Source organism: Hirundo rustica, chromosome 21 (assembly GCF_015227805.2).
Source record: "Hirundo rustica isolate bHirRus1 chromosome 21, bHirRus1.pri.v3, whole genome shotgun sequence".
Classification (NCBI taxonomy): domain Eukaryota; kingdom Metazoa; phylum Chordata; class Aves; order Passeriformes; family Hirundinidae; genus Hirundo; species Hirundo rustica.
The window spans coordinates 8,917,524-8,933,631 of record NC_053470.1 but is presented as its reverse complement, the minus strand read 5'-3'; the positions used below and the strand labels follow the sequence as shown (position 1 = coordinate 8,933,631).

The 16,108-nt window shown below is 42.2% G+C and overlaps 1 protein-coding gene across 4 annotated transcripts in view; it reads right to left on the bottom strand.

Annotated features, from left to right (window-relative positions):
• Nucleotides 1–16,108, bottom strand: part of TENM1 (teneurin transmembrane protein 1) — a 616,400-nt gene that overhangs the window by 104,025 nt on the left and 496,267 nt on the right. For 3 of the 4 annotated variants that reach the window (XM_058423210.1, XM_058423211.1, XM_058423213.1), the window contains 6 exons: nucleotides 13,227–13,379; nucleotides 9,565–9,767; nucleotides 7,983–8,193; nucleotides 4,681–4,782; nucleotides 3,475–3,669; nucleotides 546–746 (listed from right to left, as the gene is read on the bottom strand). In XM_058423210.1, the coding sequence (XP_058279193.1) occupies nucleotides 546–746; nucleotides 3,475–3,669; nucleotides 4,681–4,782; nucleotides 7,983–8,193; nucleotides 9,565–9,767; nucleotides 13,227–13,379 (1,065 nt within the window). The remainder of the gene's footprint in view (nucleotides 1–545; nucleotides 747–3,474; nucleotides 3,670–4,680; nucleotides 4,783–7,982; nucleotides 8,194–9,564; nucleotides 9,768–13,226; nucleotides 13,380–16,108) is intronic. The other variant, XM_058423212.1, reaches the window with a different exon arrangement.

The window sequence follows — 16,108 nt, the reverse complement described above, 5'->3', positions numbered from 1 at the left end:
AGTCTCTGTGTGACGCTTCACTTTCAAAAAACTAAACAGAAACTATGAGCGTCAAGCAAAACCTGGATGATTGCTATTTTCTGGTAATGTTCTACAGAAAATCTAACAACATGAACAACACGGTCTTTTCCAACCTCAAAAATATACACAAGTGATTCCAGTGCTCAGGCTGGCCCTCCAAACATTGGCAATTCCTAAGGACATGCATGGGTCACGGTCACCCTTCATCCCTCCACCCATCCCAACTTCTGTCTTCGCCCAGAGCTCCATTTGAAAATGGAAGTTTGTACGGTTTGAAGAGCTGGAGAGGAGCAGGCAGGGGAAGGTATCCCAGAGGAGCTCATCCCTCTGCAGGCTGGGCCTCACCCTACCCAGAACCATGACCCCAGCCCCTCGGCAGAGCCCAGCCCGCGGCAGCACGTCGTACCTGTGGATCCCTCACCCTACCCAGAACCATGACCCCAGCCCCGTGGCAGCACGTCGTACCTGTGGATCCCTCACCCTACCCAGAACCGTGACCCCAGCCCCGCGGCAGCGCGTCGTACCTGTGGCGCAGTCGGGGCCGGTCCAGCGTGGCTCGCAGCTGCACAGCCCCGTGTCCGGCAGCACGGCGCCGTGGCCCGAGCACTGCTCCTGGCACGCGGGCAGCGCGGCCTCGCAGCTCAGCCCGCCCCAGCCCGCGGAGCAGTGACATTCCCCCTGCACGCACACGCCGTGGCCGGAGCACGCGGGATCCAGGCAGTCCTCTGCAAGGCAGAACAGAGAGCTCAGGGCACGTGGCTCGCGCCTCCGCTGTCACTTACCGCTCAAACACAGCCTGGCTTTACATGGAGTCCGTGGGGTTTGTGCAAATACCCAACTGAAACGGTGTTAACAGACACGAGGGAAAAACGGTCTCTTAACTTCTGCGCAAAAGGGTAGGTTGGGAACAAACAAAAAAACAAGTATGTAGACTGTTAGAGGCCGTATGAATCTCCTGTCATGGATTCTGTCTTACTTTTAAAACACAGACTCCCAGGACAGATCTCCTGGTCTAAGGTGGTGAAGTCTGTGCTTCAGGGAAACAGCTGGAGCAATTAATTGTTACTTCTGTAATTGTGCTTCGTATTTCCATTTGGGTATTTGTGCACTGTGTTTTATCTGCATCTGGGAAAAGAAAGATTTATTCTTTCACCTTTCTGTGAAAAGCTCTCTCTATAGCCGAAAATCTGCTACAAAAAAAAGGCTGTCCACTAAGATTGAGTATGTTCAATGCTTGCTGTAAAAAAAAAAATTCCATACATATAAAAAGTATGTGCTGGGCAATTGCAGGTAATGAACTGCTTCATAGAAGTCGTAATGTACTGATGAACAATTTGCAAACAAAGAACTAAATTTGTTCTCAATTTGGATTAAACTATTCCTAGTGAAAAATTCAGGAGCTCTGTAGAGGAATTTAAATCAGCTGGTTAGTGCTGTATGAGCAGCATACCCTTTCACAAAGCCCCAGCACGGCTTTAACAAGACAGGTTTTAAGCAGAAGCAGCCAGCCCTCCTTGGAGAGCTGAAGGATCTGTGGGGTGAGCATGGGAAACAATTAGCCAGTAGCCCGTCCATGTTACATCACTATGTCAGAGACACTGACAAAGGTCTGCTGTGCATTTCTCCAGTATCAGCACAAGTACTGCATTAATAATTAAACTCTAAACTTAACAAATAGAATCCTGTGCTATGGGAACGAAGAGATTCCTTCTGCTCCAGCAAGGGAAGGCTAAATACTTCAGACATAGAAATTAATGGCCTCCAGTTTATAGGACCTTTCAACCTAAAAAGAAAGAAGTAAAGCTTCATCTTTTGAACTGCTTTGCCACTAATTCAGTATCTTATTTCAGGATTTATTTTGTATCTTTTTCAGCCTTCCAGGCTTGTGCACAGCACAGTGTAATTCTGAGAAAGGAAATCAGTGTTTCTGGACAATGCACATCTTGCTAAGCATAGGACAAAAACACACAGCAATTCCCTCTATCCTGAGACAGCTCTTTATTTTGGTGATATTTGAAAATTTATAGAGTGACTCCATTTTAGGAATGATAATCTGGCAGGACAAATCCTTTTTACATATAATAAAATAACCTTAATTCCTGATGAATTCCCTAACTATTACACAAGTTGTGTTTTGCAATACAAACTGAACAGTCACGTCAAGGACACACTGTTACAATAAAAACCCACCGTGCTTGGTTACACTGGTTTGTTCATCCACCATATTTCTGCATTTCTACATAATTTCACCTTTTGTTTTTAAATTTAAATAAGTTTCTCACTATAAAAATCTAATGTTTTCCGCTCTTGGTTTCGATAGCTGAGTACATTTATGTCATTTTTTTCCCCAACCATTTTGCAGGATTTCATTATGGCAAGAAACAAAGCAACTAAAACCAGCAGTCAGCCTCTCACCATCTACAGCCTTGTTCAGCATCATGGTCTCACTGAGGAAATCTGTGTATCACTTGCTTTTCCCCATTTGGGTTTTCTTGGTTTCTGAAACTACCAACAATTGACTATGTCAGAAGCATTCTCTTGATCCTCCTTTTAAAAACCATTCCAGGTATGTCAAATCTATCAAATTCATCCTGGACATTTTTCTGACTAGAGAATTCAAGCAACATAAAAAGCCTCCTGTGTGTGCTGCTCAAAAGAATTACTGAAAATCTCTATAGCAGGAAGCACAAAGTATGCTGTCAGTAGCTCCAGGCTAAGGGGACTAGTGAAAAATCATCAAATCAGGGAAAGCACGAGGAAGAGCTCTGCTTTCTGAGCTATGCACAAGGGAACAAAGTCAAAGCTGATGAGCTATCTCAGACATGTTGAGGGAAACAGCAACTGCTTCTGTTTATAGATGAGGGCAGAGTCACATCAGTACCATAACCAACAAAAATACAAGAGATGCTTCTCACAGAATTTGCCACTTTTGGTTAGCCAGGCCTTAAAAGATGCCAGTTTAGTGCCATGAGCAAAGGCTCCCAGTAAAAATGCCATATGAAAATGGAATTAAACAATAATAATAATAATAAGTAACCTGTCTGCTGCCCTTTTGGCTTTATATTGTCAGAAAAATCCAAGATGTTACAGAATGAAGAAGGGAAAAGCTGATTACAGTTGTCTGATTGCTTTGGAGAGCTACGATATCATGTTTTGTCTATAGGATCTTCTGACTGCCTTACCCTGAGCTTTTGGCCAAATAAAAAATAATTTTATCTTTTCAAATAAAAATGTGAACTTCTTGTGATCAATCCACTGGACTATCACCAAAACCTGAATACCTCTACCTTTGAAAATTTTCTCTTAACATTACTTTCTGTGAGACAGTAAAGGTAGTTTTGAGTCAAACAGAAAGCCGACCACACCCCTGTGAGTTTATAATTACCTTAAAGCAGGTGGAAATTAAAGACAAAGATCAAGCCCCCTGAGTGTAGAGAAGAAAACTTCACAAACCTTCCTCACAGATCTCTCCCTTGTATCCAGGGACGCAGATGCAGACGCCCATGATGCAGGTGCCGTGGCCAAAGCAGGTGGGATCAATGCACTGCTCCTCTGGGACATCACACTCTGCTCCTTTCCAGCCATCCCGACACACACAGTGACCTTTCTCATACTCTCCATTCCCGCTGCATAGCACTGGACAGGAATCTGAACAAGGCACATTGACCTTTTTCATGTATTTACATACTTCCAGAGATTAACATTTATTGCATTTCCACTCCAGCTCCTCAATTCTTCATCTGGCTCAAGGGTTGTAAGAGACTGAAATCTCTGAACTAGGTAGTGCAGCAGTAATACAATTCCTTGTCTCCTTCTACACCTTAAAGTTGACCACAAATGGGGTATCTCAGAAGGTAAAAATGACTCTCCCCTTGACTGGCCTCTGCAGAAACCTTGCAGGGATGCCTGATTTTCAGTAAGATTAGTATTTACTTCCTGTGAACTGAAGCAAGATCCTGCCTTTTTCTTTATTCTTCTAAGAAGACATAATATTGAAATTGCAGTCACTACTGATCTGTATGCAAACCAGCAATGTGGAAGCTTACTTTTACCATCCAGGATCCATTTCTGAGCCAACTGAGTCTTAAAAAAATAAACCCTACATTTGGGGAGACATTGAGAAATCACGAGAACTTCTGGACATCACATGCAGCAGATAATGGATAATACTGACAGAAACACCTGAAACCAAGTAAACTCACACTCACTTAACAAGGTTTTTCCGCCTTAATGCTGGAAAACCATCTCTAAGCTGCTTTAGGTTTCTTATCTACATGCTGTTCAAGTTAAAACCACAGAAGCATTTGATTTACTTATGTTTCCTCCAAAGTGAAACTGTTTGTCACTTTTAAATAACAGCAAACATTATTCTATGCTAACAAACCTATTAAAAATGTATTTTGTAATTACAGACAGGTTGCAAAGGTGGGTGGAGGAACCTATTAAAGTTGAAAGTCAGGGAGGAAGAAGCGGTTATCTGTGTTAACTCAAGTACAGCATAAAGGAACTTTCCACGTGTGTGCTTGCACTGTATCTGCCATCTGTCTGGAAAAAGGAATTTAATCTCCTTTAATCACTTTGACTCTTTGCAAACCCAGCAGCCACACACCATAATGATGATCCCTGTCATGCACTGGGGGTCAGTTAATATGAGATTACCTTTTGCACAATCAGGACCAAGGAATCCTGGGAAGCAGTGGCAGTGGCCTGAGATACATTCTCCATTCCCATTGCAATTAGTAGAGCAGTCATCCAGGACTTCTGTTTATTCAGGCAATTGTGCACAAAGAAAAACAGAAACTGGGTGAATTCAAAATGAATGACATCTTCACCCCACTCTGCAGGACACATCTCGACATACAAATATGTGCAGAAGCAGTAAAAAGCCCATTTTCATTCATAGGGAGCATAAAACAAAATTCCTGTTCAAGCAGCTTACAAATATTTATTAGATTTTTTTCTTGACAGCTTTGAGATAACAGGTGCATCATTTATATTACACCGAAAAGCTTTTAAAGTAAGTGTTCATGTAAAATTTACCACCATTAAAAGCACTGCAGGAACCTGAGTATTTGCTGAAAAATGTCCACCTTAAACACTTTCTTTTCTTGCTGAAGTAATTTGTTTGAGACCTGTTTATAGAGCAAATTGCCTTCTATGGGGTTCACTTGAACCATGTGAATTGAATCCCCTGGAGAAGGGCAGGATTTCCACTTCTATACAATCACATAGACAAAAAAATAATCTTTCGTACAGTGATGAAATTCAATGTGATAAAGAACTAAGAACTAGATTTGAAAAGAAAAAACCTCCCACCTTCAGTTCTGATCTTAAACTTGCCCATGTTTTATCACACGGCTTTGGATATTGAGCCACTTAACCTCACACATCTGAGGACAGGCTCCTATCTGTACATGGATTAGCTGGCTCCAATTTACACATGTATTTCCTACAGGAATGCAGTGGATTCACTGCTTTATATGGATTTTCCACAAAGAATATGAAGTAAATCCCAGTGAAGATGATCCTGCGTGAGTAGGTCAGTGTCAGAGCAGCTCCAGGGCTCTGCAGCCCACGCAGGAGCTGGATGGGGAGAGGCTCTGGAGCCAGGGGAACTGGGACTGCCCAATGCCCACTCTCACACTGGGAAGCACCTCTGGCTAGAGGAAAATGGGAAACTTGTCGCCTTTCCCACAAAATAATTGAGGAAAGATAAGAAAACCCAGATTCTGTAATTAATAAAAGTAACTGATATAAGCATAATTTGATTTTAATTGTGGGCACTTAGGTAAGGATTGGTTCCTCTTGAAAACTCCGGTGGTTATTTGAATACATTCTTTTCAGGCTAGCAGTTCCTACTAAAGAACAGGCATTTGATGTGCTTCTGTTCTTCAGATACCCACAACCTGTACACCTTGTCTGTTTCCAAGCTAAAGCTCACTTTTAGAAGGAAGTTTTTTCACTGGAATGCTATTACTGTTCATGATCAACTCTTCCCTTGCTCTGTGTGTGCACCTACCTGCCTGCCTTGTCTCAGCTTTCCCAGGATCACCTGGCAAATTTTCCCTGCAGTGACCTGAAATGAGGAATGGATGGTCTCAGGAGTGCCTTCCCCTCAGTGCTTTGGGCTGCCCTTTATTTAGTTTACAGAAGCACTTGAAGCATGCCACGTTTTGCATGCAATTTACCTTCCTTGGGAAAGTCTGATCAGAATTTGAGTGTTAGTTTTGTACACAACTAACATGGGGCATCCTGAAATACAATCGAACAGCCGCTGATGGGGGCATGGCTGGTTCACAGGAGCACTTGGCAGAGATGCAGCCAAGCTCTTGCTCTGCTCTCAGGGTTTCTGGCTGATTCCTTTGCTGGCAGAGATGTCAAATATGACTCTAGACCAGTCTGGGTAAGAACAAGAAGAATGCCTCAAGGACTTTTTTTTTTTTAAAAATTTTTTTTTGTGGAAACCCCAAAGAAACAATCAAGTTATGATGCACAGAAAAGCAGGAGAAGAAGATGCACAAGTTATGAAAACACAGTAGCTGGCAGTTTTGTCAAATGCACCCACAGCAGGATTCTTGCAGCAGCGTGAACACATTTTTCCCCAAAAAGATCTTTTTGCAGCCATTCTGAAGATGAAGCCCAAGGATTCCTGCCTGCACTGTGCCTTCCCTCTTTCACAGTCTCTTCTGTTATTGGCCACAGAAGGGAGGGACAGCAAAACCTTTTTAACCCATGTAACATGAATGAAATTCTGGCAATTAATTTCATTTTTTTTTGTGGGGGGTGGGAGGGAGGGAGAGAAGTAGAAGTTATGCTAATAAATGAAGTATTATCTAAAACCTCCTGTATAAACCCTGCTGTCTTACAATAAAAACAAACAAGGGATCAGGAATACGAATACAGGCTGGGCTGGAGTTTGGCCAGGTTTTATGGTCTTTGTAGAGCTGTCTGCAAAGATACTTTCTAAATTGCTTGAATCTTATTTTCTCAGATGAAATCAAATACTGGTACATTTTCTTGCAGAAGTTCATCTTTTTTGAACAGAGCAAATATGAAATTTTACACCAGAATTGGTCATTACAACTCTATCTCAATTTCTGATTTTTTCCTTTCATGCAACTCCTTCAGAATCTTGATATTTGAGTCATACTGTCCTGCTCTGCAAGGTGTTTACCACGAAGTAAAAATAGAATCCACTTGCTCTGGAGAGCAGATGGCACGTCCATCGCTAGTAAAGACATCTTGCTAAACATACGGTGGAACAGGTTCCCCCAAGGGCGCAGTGGTCAAAGCCCCGCAGCAAAGCGAGACCGGCACAGCTACAGCACTTCACCTGGGCTGCAGCCCCAGAAGAGCCCCGCGCGTGGGGACTGCTCCCTCCAACACCCACACCCGCAAACACCTGCCCACCCACAGGGGTTAAGAGGCAGGAGGAGCCTCTCATGGCACCCACACTGCCTCCTCTATCCGTCCTCTGCATCCCAAAACAATGTGCATTTGAATAACTGCACAAAACAACAGCACCCATCCATCAAACAACACTCACAAACAAATCCACAAAAGACTTTCCAACTTTCAACTAAAATACTGGAAATAAGAACTTAATGCCTGGATAATTTCTGTAGGACTTATGGCCCACGTGAGGAGAGAGGGCAGATATAATCTCTTTTACTTGGAACAAGGTAACACCAGAAATCACCCAAGCATTAAAGCTATCATATAAAAATCTTAATACATGAAAACTTCACACTTAATTAATCTGACAACATCCATCTTTAATATACAAACGCTGCTATTTGTCTAATATTGCCTTGAACACAATGTTGCTCCACTGAGGTTAATTAAAGCAAGCTGAAATAAAACACGTTTAAGAGTTTAAGAGAATACTTAAGAGGAGCTGGAACACATCAAACACATCTTTGCAGCGTAATAATCAGAAGAACAATTGTGGCTGTTCTTACCAATAGCTGTGGTTAGCACGAACACTTGCTCCACTTTCTTTCCATCATTGTAGAAAGCCATATGCCAAGCTCCCTGGTCCATGTACTCGATGAAACCCGTCTCTTGCAGGGAAGTCAAGATCAGATTCCTGGGAGCTTGCTGAGGCTCCTCTGAGCTTTTTGGTTCCTGTTTGATTAACTGTTTTCCATCCATCAGTTTTACAAAATCAAACTGAAATAAAAATGAGCAAAAATTAAACCACCTAGCAAATATTCATGAATCTATTCTGCATGTCTCCTTTAAACATGAATAAACAGTTGAAACCTTAAGAGGAATTGCCAAAGTATTCACAGTGTGGACAGCAATTGAATAACCTAGTCAATTTAGCTTCAGTTTCCATATAAAAAAGCATCACTGTAGGTCAGAAACGTGGCATCAAAACCGGCAGAGCTGTTTGCTATGGCAGACTTGCCATATCAGACTTGCTGCACTGGATACAGCAGATTTACTCCAAAAATTATATGTCTTTAATGGGAATAATCCCAAAATTCCCAAGGTGTGAGGCCTGTGCTATGCAGCAATTCATCTCAAATGCCAAGAGCAGATTAAAAACCTTTTGTTCTAGACCAGATTTTTAAATGCTTGACCCCATCATATCACTATCAGACATCAAAACCTAAATATACCTTTTATTTATTTTTAATTTTTAGTAATGCAAGTAAGTATGTATTTTTTCACAGGAAGTTCTTGATGCTGGCAACTTTAACTCCTGTTAACCTCAAGACATCAGAGATTTCTATGAATTCCTGTTCAAGAAATTGACACATTCCTGTAGGTTTTTTAGACATTCTGATTTTCAGTAAATGTTTCATTGGCAGCTCAACTGAAGATACAGCTTCAACTAAAGTCAGTGACAGCTACAAGTGCTTATTTCTAATATCAAAACTCTAGTCTCTAGTAAAAATTTTTGAGGTTAGAGTAGATGATCTCCAGTGGTCCATTATAAACAATCTTTCCACGATTCCATGTCTGTTTATCACACTCTGTGGAGTGTGATCCTGCTATAAAGGAACATGAAAAATTTATTATCCATAGAAATGACAGCTTCATATGCCAAATACATTAAGCCTAAAAAAAAAAAAAAAAAGTTGAATGTGACCAGCAATATTGCATATGACTGCTTATCTAGGTTTTCTCTTGCAAAATCCCCAGGAGTAGACACTGAAAAATTATTTTGATCTTAGAAACCAGAGACAGCTCTTTTCTATTAACTCTTTATACTGACTGCACAATCTGTTTATTTCAGGGGAATCATAACAAGATTCAATCGTTTTCCAGTAACTGGAGTTTCATCCCTTGCACAGGAGATGCTGGATCCATGCAGGACAGCGAGTGCCTGCCCAGCCTCCAGGCGCATCCCCGGGGTCCCCTCCTCTGACAGAGCAGGGGTTGAGGCAGGGCCAGAGCTCAGAAAAGCAAAGGATACCCAGGCTGTGCTTCCAGCCAGCCCCTGGCTCCTCTCTGCTTCGAGAGCGTGCTGTGAACACTCCCGCTCGCTGTTTGAAAATGTGAACGTGACAGAATCAGGATCATTTCAATTACCTGAGTGTGAGTAGGTGGGATGTTTCTTCTGCCATAAATTCCCAGCAGAGAATCCTTAGCCAGCGAAATGTTAAATTTCAGGTACAGGGGGTGGTGTATGGTGATTTGGAAGCGCCAGAACAGCCCAGGTGGGATGGTCTGCATGACCTGTGCTCCAATCTCCACCTCCCCCGTGTCTATGGCCCGGCCCTTCTGGAACACTGCTTGTCCACAAACAAACAAACAAACAAACAAACAGTCACTTGAGTATTTACAGTGCCTTAGGAGAGAAGGTTACAAGGTATAAACATGCCTTAGATATATTGGAATATACAAAAAACAACTTCTAGCACTGATAACTGCATTTTTTATTCAACAAGATGGAAAACACAAACAAACACGTACAACAGACTTCCAACAACAGGTGTCACGGGGTATTTTTGTCATGATTTTTGCTGGAAATCTTATAACCCTTTACTGATTATGAAAAGGTGGAGTTGCTGCTGTGTAAACCATGTGGTTTCTGGCCATCAACTCTCAAACAAAACACATCCAACTGTGAATGCAGAGCGAGGACGGAGGGAAATCCTTCCTCTGGCACATACTTCATTCTGCTGCGGAAGGGGCAGTGCAGAAGCTACACAAATGGACCCCAGTGAGGACAGAAAATCCATCAACCCTGGTAGTTCAGAGCCCCTGTGCAAAGCCTGGATTTCTATTAATCACCATTCCTAATGGTTTTATTATGGTAGTGTTAATCTAGTCCTGCAGAAATAAAGAACATCTGTTCTGGCTTGGTCTTTCTTCATGAAAGTGTAATAGGGGCACGAGGACAGAGAAAGGCACTCTGAAGACAAACCTGGCTTCATTTCAGAATGCTGAACAATAAATGTGCAGACATCTACAATACGTAACCTCCCACGTGGGTGTGAGAGCACTGAAACAGGAAGGGAAATGGGATGCATAAGGGACACTTGGCCAAACTGAATTGGAGCTGGCTTCTTTTGCTGGCTCATATCACCATCTTTATGTTTTTTACTGCCTGCCTGTGATCAGCACTGTGACATGCTGCAAATCACAGCCCCAATCCTGCTAACATTTGAGCTAAGTCCATTGAAAGGTTTGTAAAACTCTACTGACATTTCCATACTCTGAGCTGGAGTGAAAGCAGGACAGTGTGTGGCATTAGAGTACGAGTCAAGAGGAGATTGAATCCAGCAGCCAGATCCATTTATGTCTCATTTCATTCCAGAACCACAACGAAAAATAACAAGGAGCAAAGTGACTGGACCCCCATCTTTAACAATAAATGCATACGAATACGTGAAATTTTATCATGCACCCCTGGCAATGAAAAGAGCAGTAGCAAAGCCAGGCCCAGCTTTTCCCTGAGTGTGTTAATAACAAAGACCCTCCGTGGGCTTTAACTAGCGTAGGAAGTACTTAGCATTCTTAATGAATAGAGACTTAATTTACAAGGCAGGAGCAATTCTCAGGGTAGCAGATCCTCCAGCTTTACAGCTGCTTTGTGTCACCAAACCCACAGCGAGAACGAGGGGCTAGCTTGTAGCATCTCACCACGGAAATACATCTCTCTTCAGAGTAGAAATTTGTCATCTAATACCCTAAAAATACACCACTGACTTAGCTTGGGAGTTAAAACATTTCCAAATTGCTACTTTAACAATGTTCAAGGTGAGACTACTTCTGCCCTGTTTGCTTCACGGAAAAAATCTTGAATATTGAGTTTTGAAAAGAGAATTAAACTTTCTCTATGGTACAATGAAAGTGGATCCTTTTCCACCCAAAGCCATAAAAGATCCAACTTGGCTTATGTAAATTTAAAAACCTTTTCCCCTATTTCCAATACTCTAGAGATATTAAATCTTAAGGATTCTTTGCAAGCAATTACCCTGGGTTAAGTAAAACACGATGATGCTTTTTGGTGATACTGACACATGGTAATTAATATGATTCAATTACAGGACAGTAGAGCACTAAGTAAAAAGTCAAGGATGCATCTGTATAATTTTTGAAGTTAAAGGCATTATTGGTCAAGGTCTTTAACATACAGTAACTACTTGTACTTTGGAGCGAAAAGTTCCCTTGTTGAAATGAAAAAGTGTTATGTCTTCGGTCTGGGTATATAATTATATTTAAATTATGTAATTATCAAATTATGCTGAATATCATATTAGTGTTGCGACGTACCTCGGAGTTTTTCCACATTTGGCTGAAAATACCTTTGCTTCAGCAATAATTTAATAAAAGCTTCAAAAACCCCAGGTGCACGTAGATGTACACAGCTCTCCTCCCTTGGGAAAGAAGTGCTGTTCACAATGCTAACAGGAAAACACACAGACCATCCACCCCTGCTGACAGGATGGAGCCACAGAACCTCTGCCTTTCAAATGCTAATTTTTCAGACAGCCACAGAGCCTGGAAATGCCAGAGTCACGACTGAAATGTGTATTTTCATATTCACTGAACCACTCTGTTTTCTTTACAGAAAGAGTTCAGCTTTGTTTCTGTGTTTAGTTGAACTGAGCAGGTATTTGGCTGCACAAAAAAGGCACCTAAAAGCACACTCCTCATGGACTATCTTTGTGTACTTTCTTGCTCTTTCTTGAAAAAGTCCAAAGTAAGTTTTTAAAATCACAGCGCTGCAATACAATTCTGCTCTTGTTGCAGAAACGCTTTTTTGTGTGTGTGACAAAGTATCATTTAATTATCTATATTCAATTCCTTGTACAGCTCCCAGTTTTGCCGACTAGGGGATTAATTCTCCTCTGTGCTTTCTAAGCACAGTTTCCTCAGAAGCCTAAAACAGACGATAAGATTCCTAATCACAGGTTTCTCTTGGCTTCAAGAAAGAAAAACTCTGAACAGCATGGTGCCAATTACCTCCACAAAAATATACCCATATGCTTATTATTACTGATCCTGAAACAATCAACTTCCTTGTACTCCCCTGGTAAATACCAGCATCAATAGGATATCTGACTTTTTCATCACATCACTATATATTAAAATGTTAACTCATAGCTGTGGGTCAGAAGTCAGTCAGACTCCTTGAAGAAATCTGACTTGCTGGTTTGTAAACCGGAATTCCATTAGAAGAGTAGTTTAAAATATATGCTTGTGAAGTCTGGAAAAGCATCCTGTGCTGCTGCATTGAGTTGGGAAAATGTGAGGTCACAGTACCTGGCAGCAGTTATTTATCCCTGAAATTACATCAGGGGCTTCAAGTTTACAGGCAAAGCATCAGCTTCCTGTGGTATCCTGCTGGAGGGAAAGGAGCTGCCTGCTCCCAAGGGCTCCTCTGCACCACTTCTAGATGGAGAGTTTGTATGAGGACTGGGAATAAAATGACTGATAGGTATTAGAAGTGATGGGAAGGAAAGGAGCAAGGAGTAGCTGCAGTCAGACTGTGCATGTACTAACCGCACAGGATTTTTCTGCTGTTTCCCCAGGTGTATACTGCTTGCTGTCTTAAACTCTGGATTACACATTACTCCCTGCTCAAGGAACCTCTCTGATTGTGGGCTTTTCATACCCATTTAGAATTACAGCAAAGAAGATAGAACCTGAGCACAAAATACTGTCAGAATGTAGAAAACACAGGACCTGAGCAGCAGCAATGTTTAACCATTCACCATGTTTGGTTTCTCAGTTACACACACCTTTTTTTTCTGTTTTATCCGAAGCTTTTCCTCCGATTGGTGAGTAAGTGGTATCCATGGATTCTACTCCTTTATTTCCTTTGCTAACTCCATTTTCATAGAGCTGCCCTTCCACAGGCTGTAGTTGCCAGGTTAAACCAAACAAGTGTACTGCTGCAAAAAAATGAAGACCAATTAATTGATGTCTCAACTACAGCACCTCCAGTGAGACTATGATAAAGAATGCTATGACCCAGTTTCTGCAAAGTCAAGTACTACTTTATTCTGTTAGTAATAAATCAGAATTTCAAGGGGGCTAACGAGCAATTTACCATTTTACCTTAAAACTTAATGTTTAATTAGTTTCCACACTTTCTTCTGGAGCTCAGCCAGGTCAGGGTGAGGAATTTCTGTAGCAATTAATGGAATTATTTGCAATTAAAAGGATAACAGTTGAATAAATTCAATACTGTGTGACAGATTCTAATACCATGCCAGTGTTGTCCCTCAGCTTTTGACTGTCAAAGATCTCAGAATTTGTTGACAAAGGCAATGACACCAACTAAAACTTCTCACCTTTCCAATCCAGTCTGAAGTGGAGCTGTGCTCACTGCACTCTGAAACCCTTTCATTTAGGTTAAACGTTAGCAAAAACATTGACTCCAGAGTTACCCTAGGACTGCACTGCAGATAAAAAGCTGGCTCTACACCTAAAATATACGCAATTATTTTACAACACAAATTAACAGAAATACAGTTGTTATTTATGTATATACCAGGAAAACTACTACATAATCCTTTTAAGAAGTTATAAATTATCTTTATGGTCATACACAGGGGCTGCCTACTCGACTTTGGCTGCAGAGCCATTCATGTTTTCTGCTTTCCCTTCTTTGTTTCTGATCTGAGGCCTTGAAGGATGGCTGGAGAGAGCAACAGAGGATCTTATTTCAGTGTAACGTGACAGTACTGCAGTTGGTCTAGACCATTTCTCAGGTCTTACTGAGAAGGGCAAATTATTCCAAGGAAGATGTTGTCTTACATGGAAATAACTCAGCAGGGAGCCCTGATGACCCACTAAAATCTGGACAGAGGATGACTCCCACTGAGGAGCTGAGATTGTCCCATGAAGAGCAAAGCCCAACTTGCACTGAGCAGGATCTGCCCACAGTGGCAGCCTAAAAGGTAATCGATCTGCTCTTGCTGAACCATGCAGGAACCTCAGAGACTCCCAGGAGAAGTCAGTGGGATCTAGAATGGGTTTTGCATTAAGAAAGCACATGGTTTTATTCTGTACTTGTACACACTTCAAGGAAAGTATCTCAGTACAAGCAGGAAATTTGGAGTCCATTTCCCATGTGTTTGCTCTCAAGTCTCCCTTGCACGCTGAAAAGTTAAATTAAAAAATTCAGAGAAATCCCAAGCCTTGTACGGATTCCTGTCAAGGGCTTGGGAAAACTACCACCAGAATGCAAAGCTGCCAATCTACAGTCATTAATTCCAGATCTGTGCACTCCAGGGTCAGCCAGCTACAGATACACGATCCAAATCAAGCAAAGGAGAGCATTACTACTGCACCAGTGGGGTGACAGTATGTGTGAGAAATTCACTGCACCTCAAACCACTGACTCACCATCAGACCTGGACTCTGGGGACTGGGCAGCACACACCCCCTGCCCAGGAGAAGGATCAGAAGGGAACTTTTAAGCTTTCTGGTGTCAGCGGTGAGATCTCAAGCCTGGATTGCTTCATATCCTATGGTCTTGAAATCGTCAAGGGACCACAGTGAGACTTTGAAAAGGGTCTTGCAGTCAGATTAGAGTTAAGGTCCGAGTTTTGAGATTCTTAATGTGGGACAGATCACTGCCACATACAACAAAAAACAGCCTTGACATCTCCAGAGTAAGTTCTCTTGCTCCTGGCTTGAACTTCTGCACATCTGTATTATTTAAAGTTATTAACAACAAAAGGGAACACAGTTCAACGAGACTGATAGCTAATGAATGCACATTTCATTTATACTAATGCAAAGAATTATATAAGCACTTGAAACTGATCACTCAAGCCAAACACAACCACACACATCAATAAGAAGCTTTTAGTGGTCATGGAATCCTGAATATAATATAGCTGCTTCCTTCCGCTCTTGCCATTGTTGTGATTATTCGTTTTGCAGGACAGCATTTGCACGTGCTGCAGATGGCAAAGCCGGGGCTGAAGGCGTGCTGCAGCTTTCGCTTGCTGCACGCCGGTGCAATACTGCACACTCAGTGCATGCCACCATGCACTGCACCCACCCCAGTCCTGTCCTGGCTTTGTCCTCCCTCAGGCTGGGGGAGGGCTGTTGTTTTTATAGCTGGTGCCAAAGCTTGGCAAGCTGCAGGACTCTCTGTAAGTGCGTTTGACAGTCAGCTTCCTCCTGGACACAGCCCCTGCGCTGCAGAGGACGGCTCTGCCAGGTCGGATGTCTCATCCCTGCGAGGGACACGGGCAGCGGGCTTGTGCTCAACCACGGGCACAGCTCAGGGCTCCACGGCAAAGCACATGGCTGTGCAAATAACATCGACCGAACTGCTCTGAATGACCTCTAGCGCTGCAGAAACCCAGCCTGCAATCTCAAAATCAGTCCAATTTTCCTTACATTAATTATAGCTATTGAGGAATTACCTTCAGATCCAGGTGTCACTCTGGGACTAACCACAAACAATTCCTAGAGGTACCTTTTTCAGAAGTTAACTTCAGGGAATGATGGATGTTTATTTAGCAGACACAGAGCCCTCCCTGACCTCTTCATTTTCTGTGATACTCTTCTTTTACCTAGGGCGTACAAAATTCCTACGGAGCTTTTTTCCTACAACATACGTACAGCATGTTTTAAATACACAGTTACTTCACCAAATAAG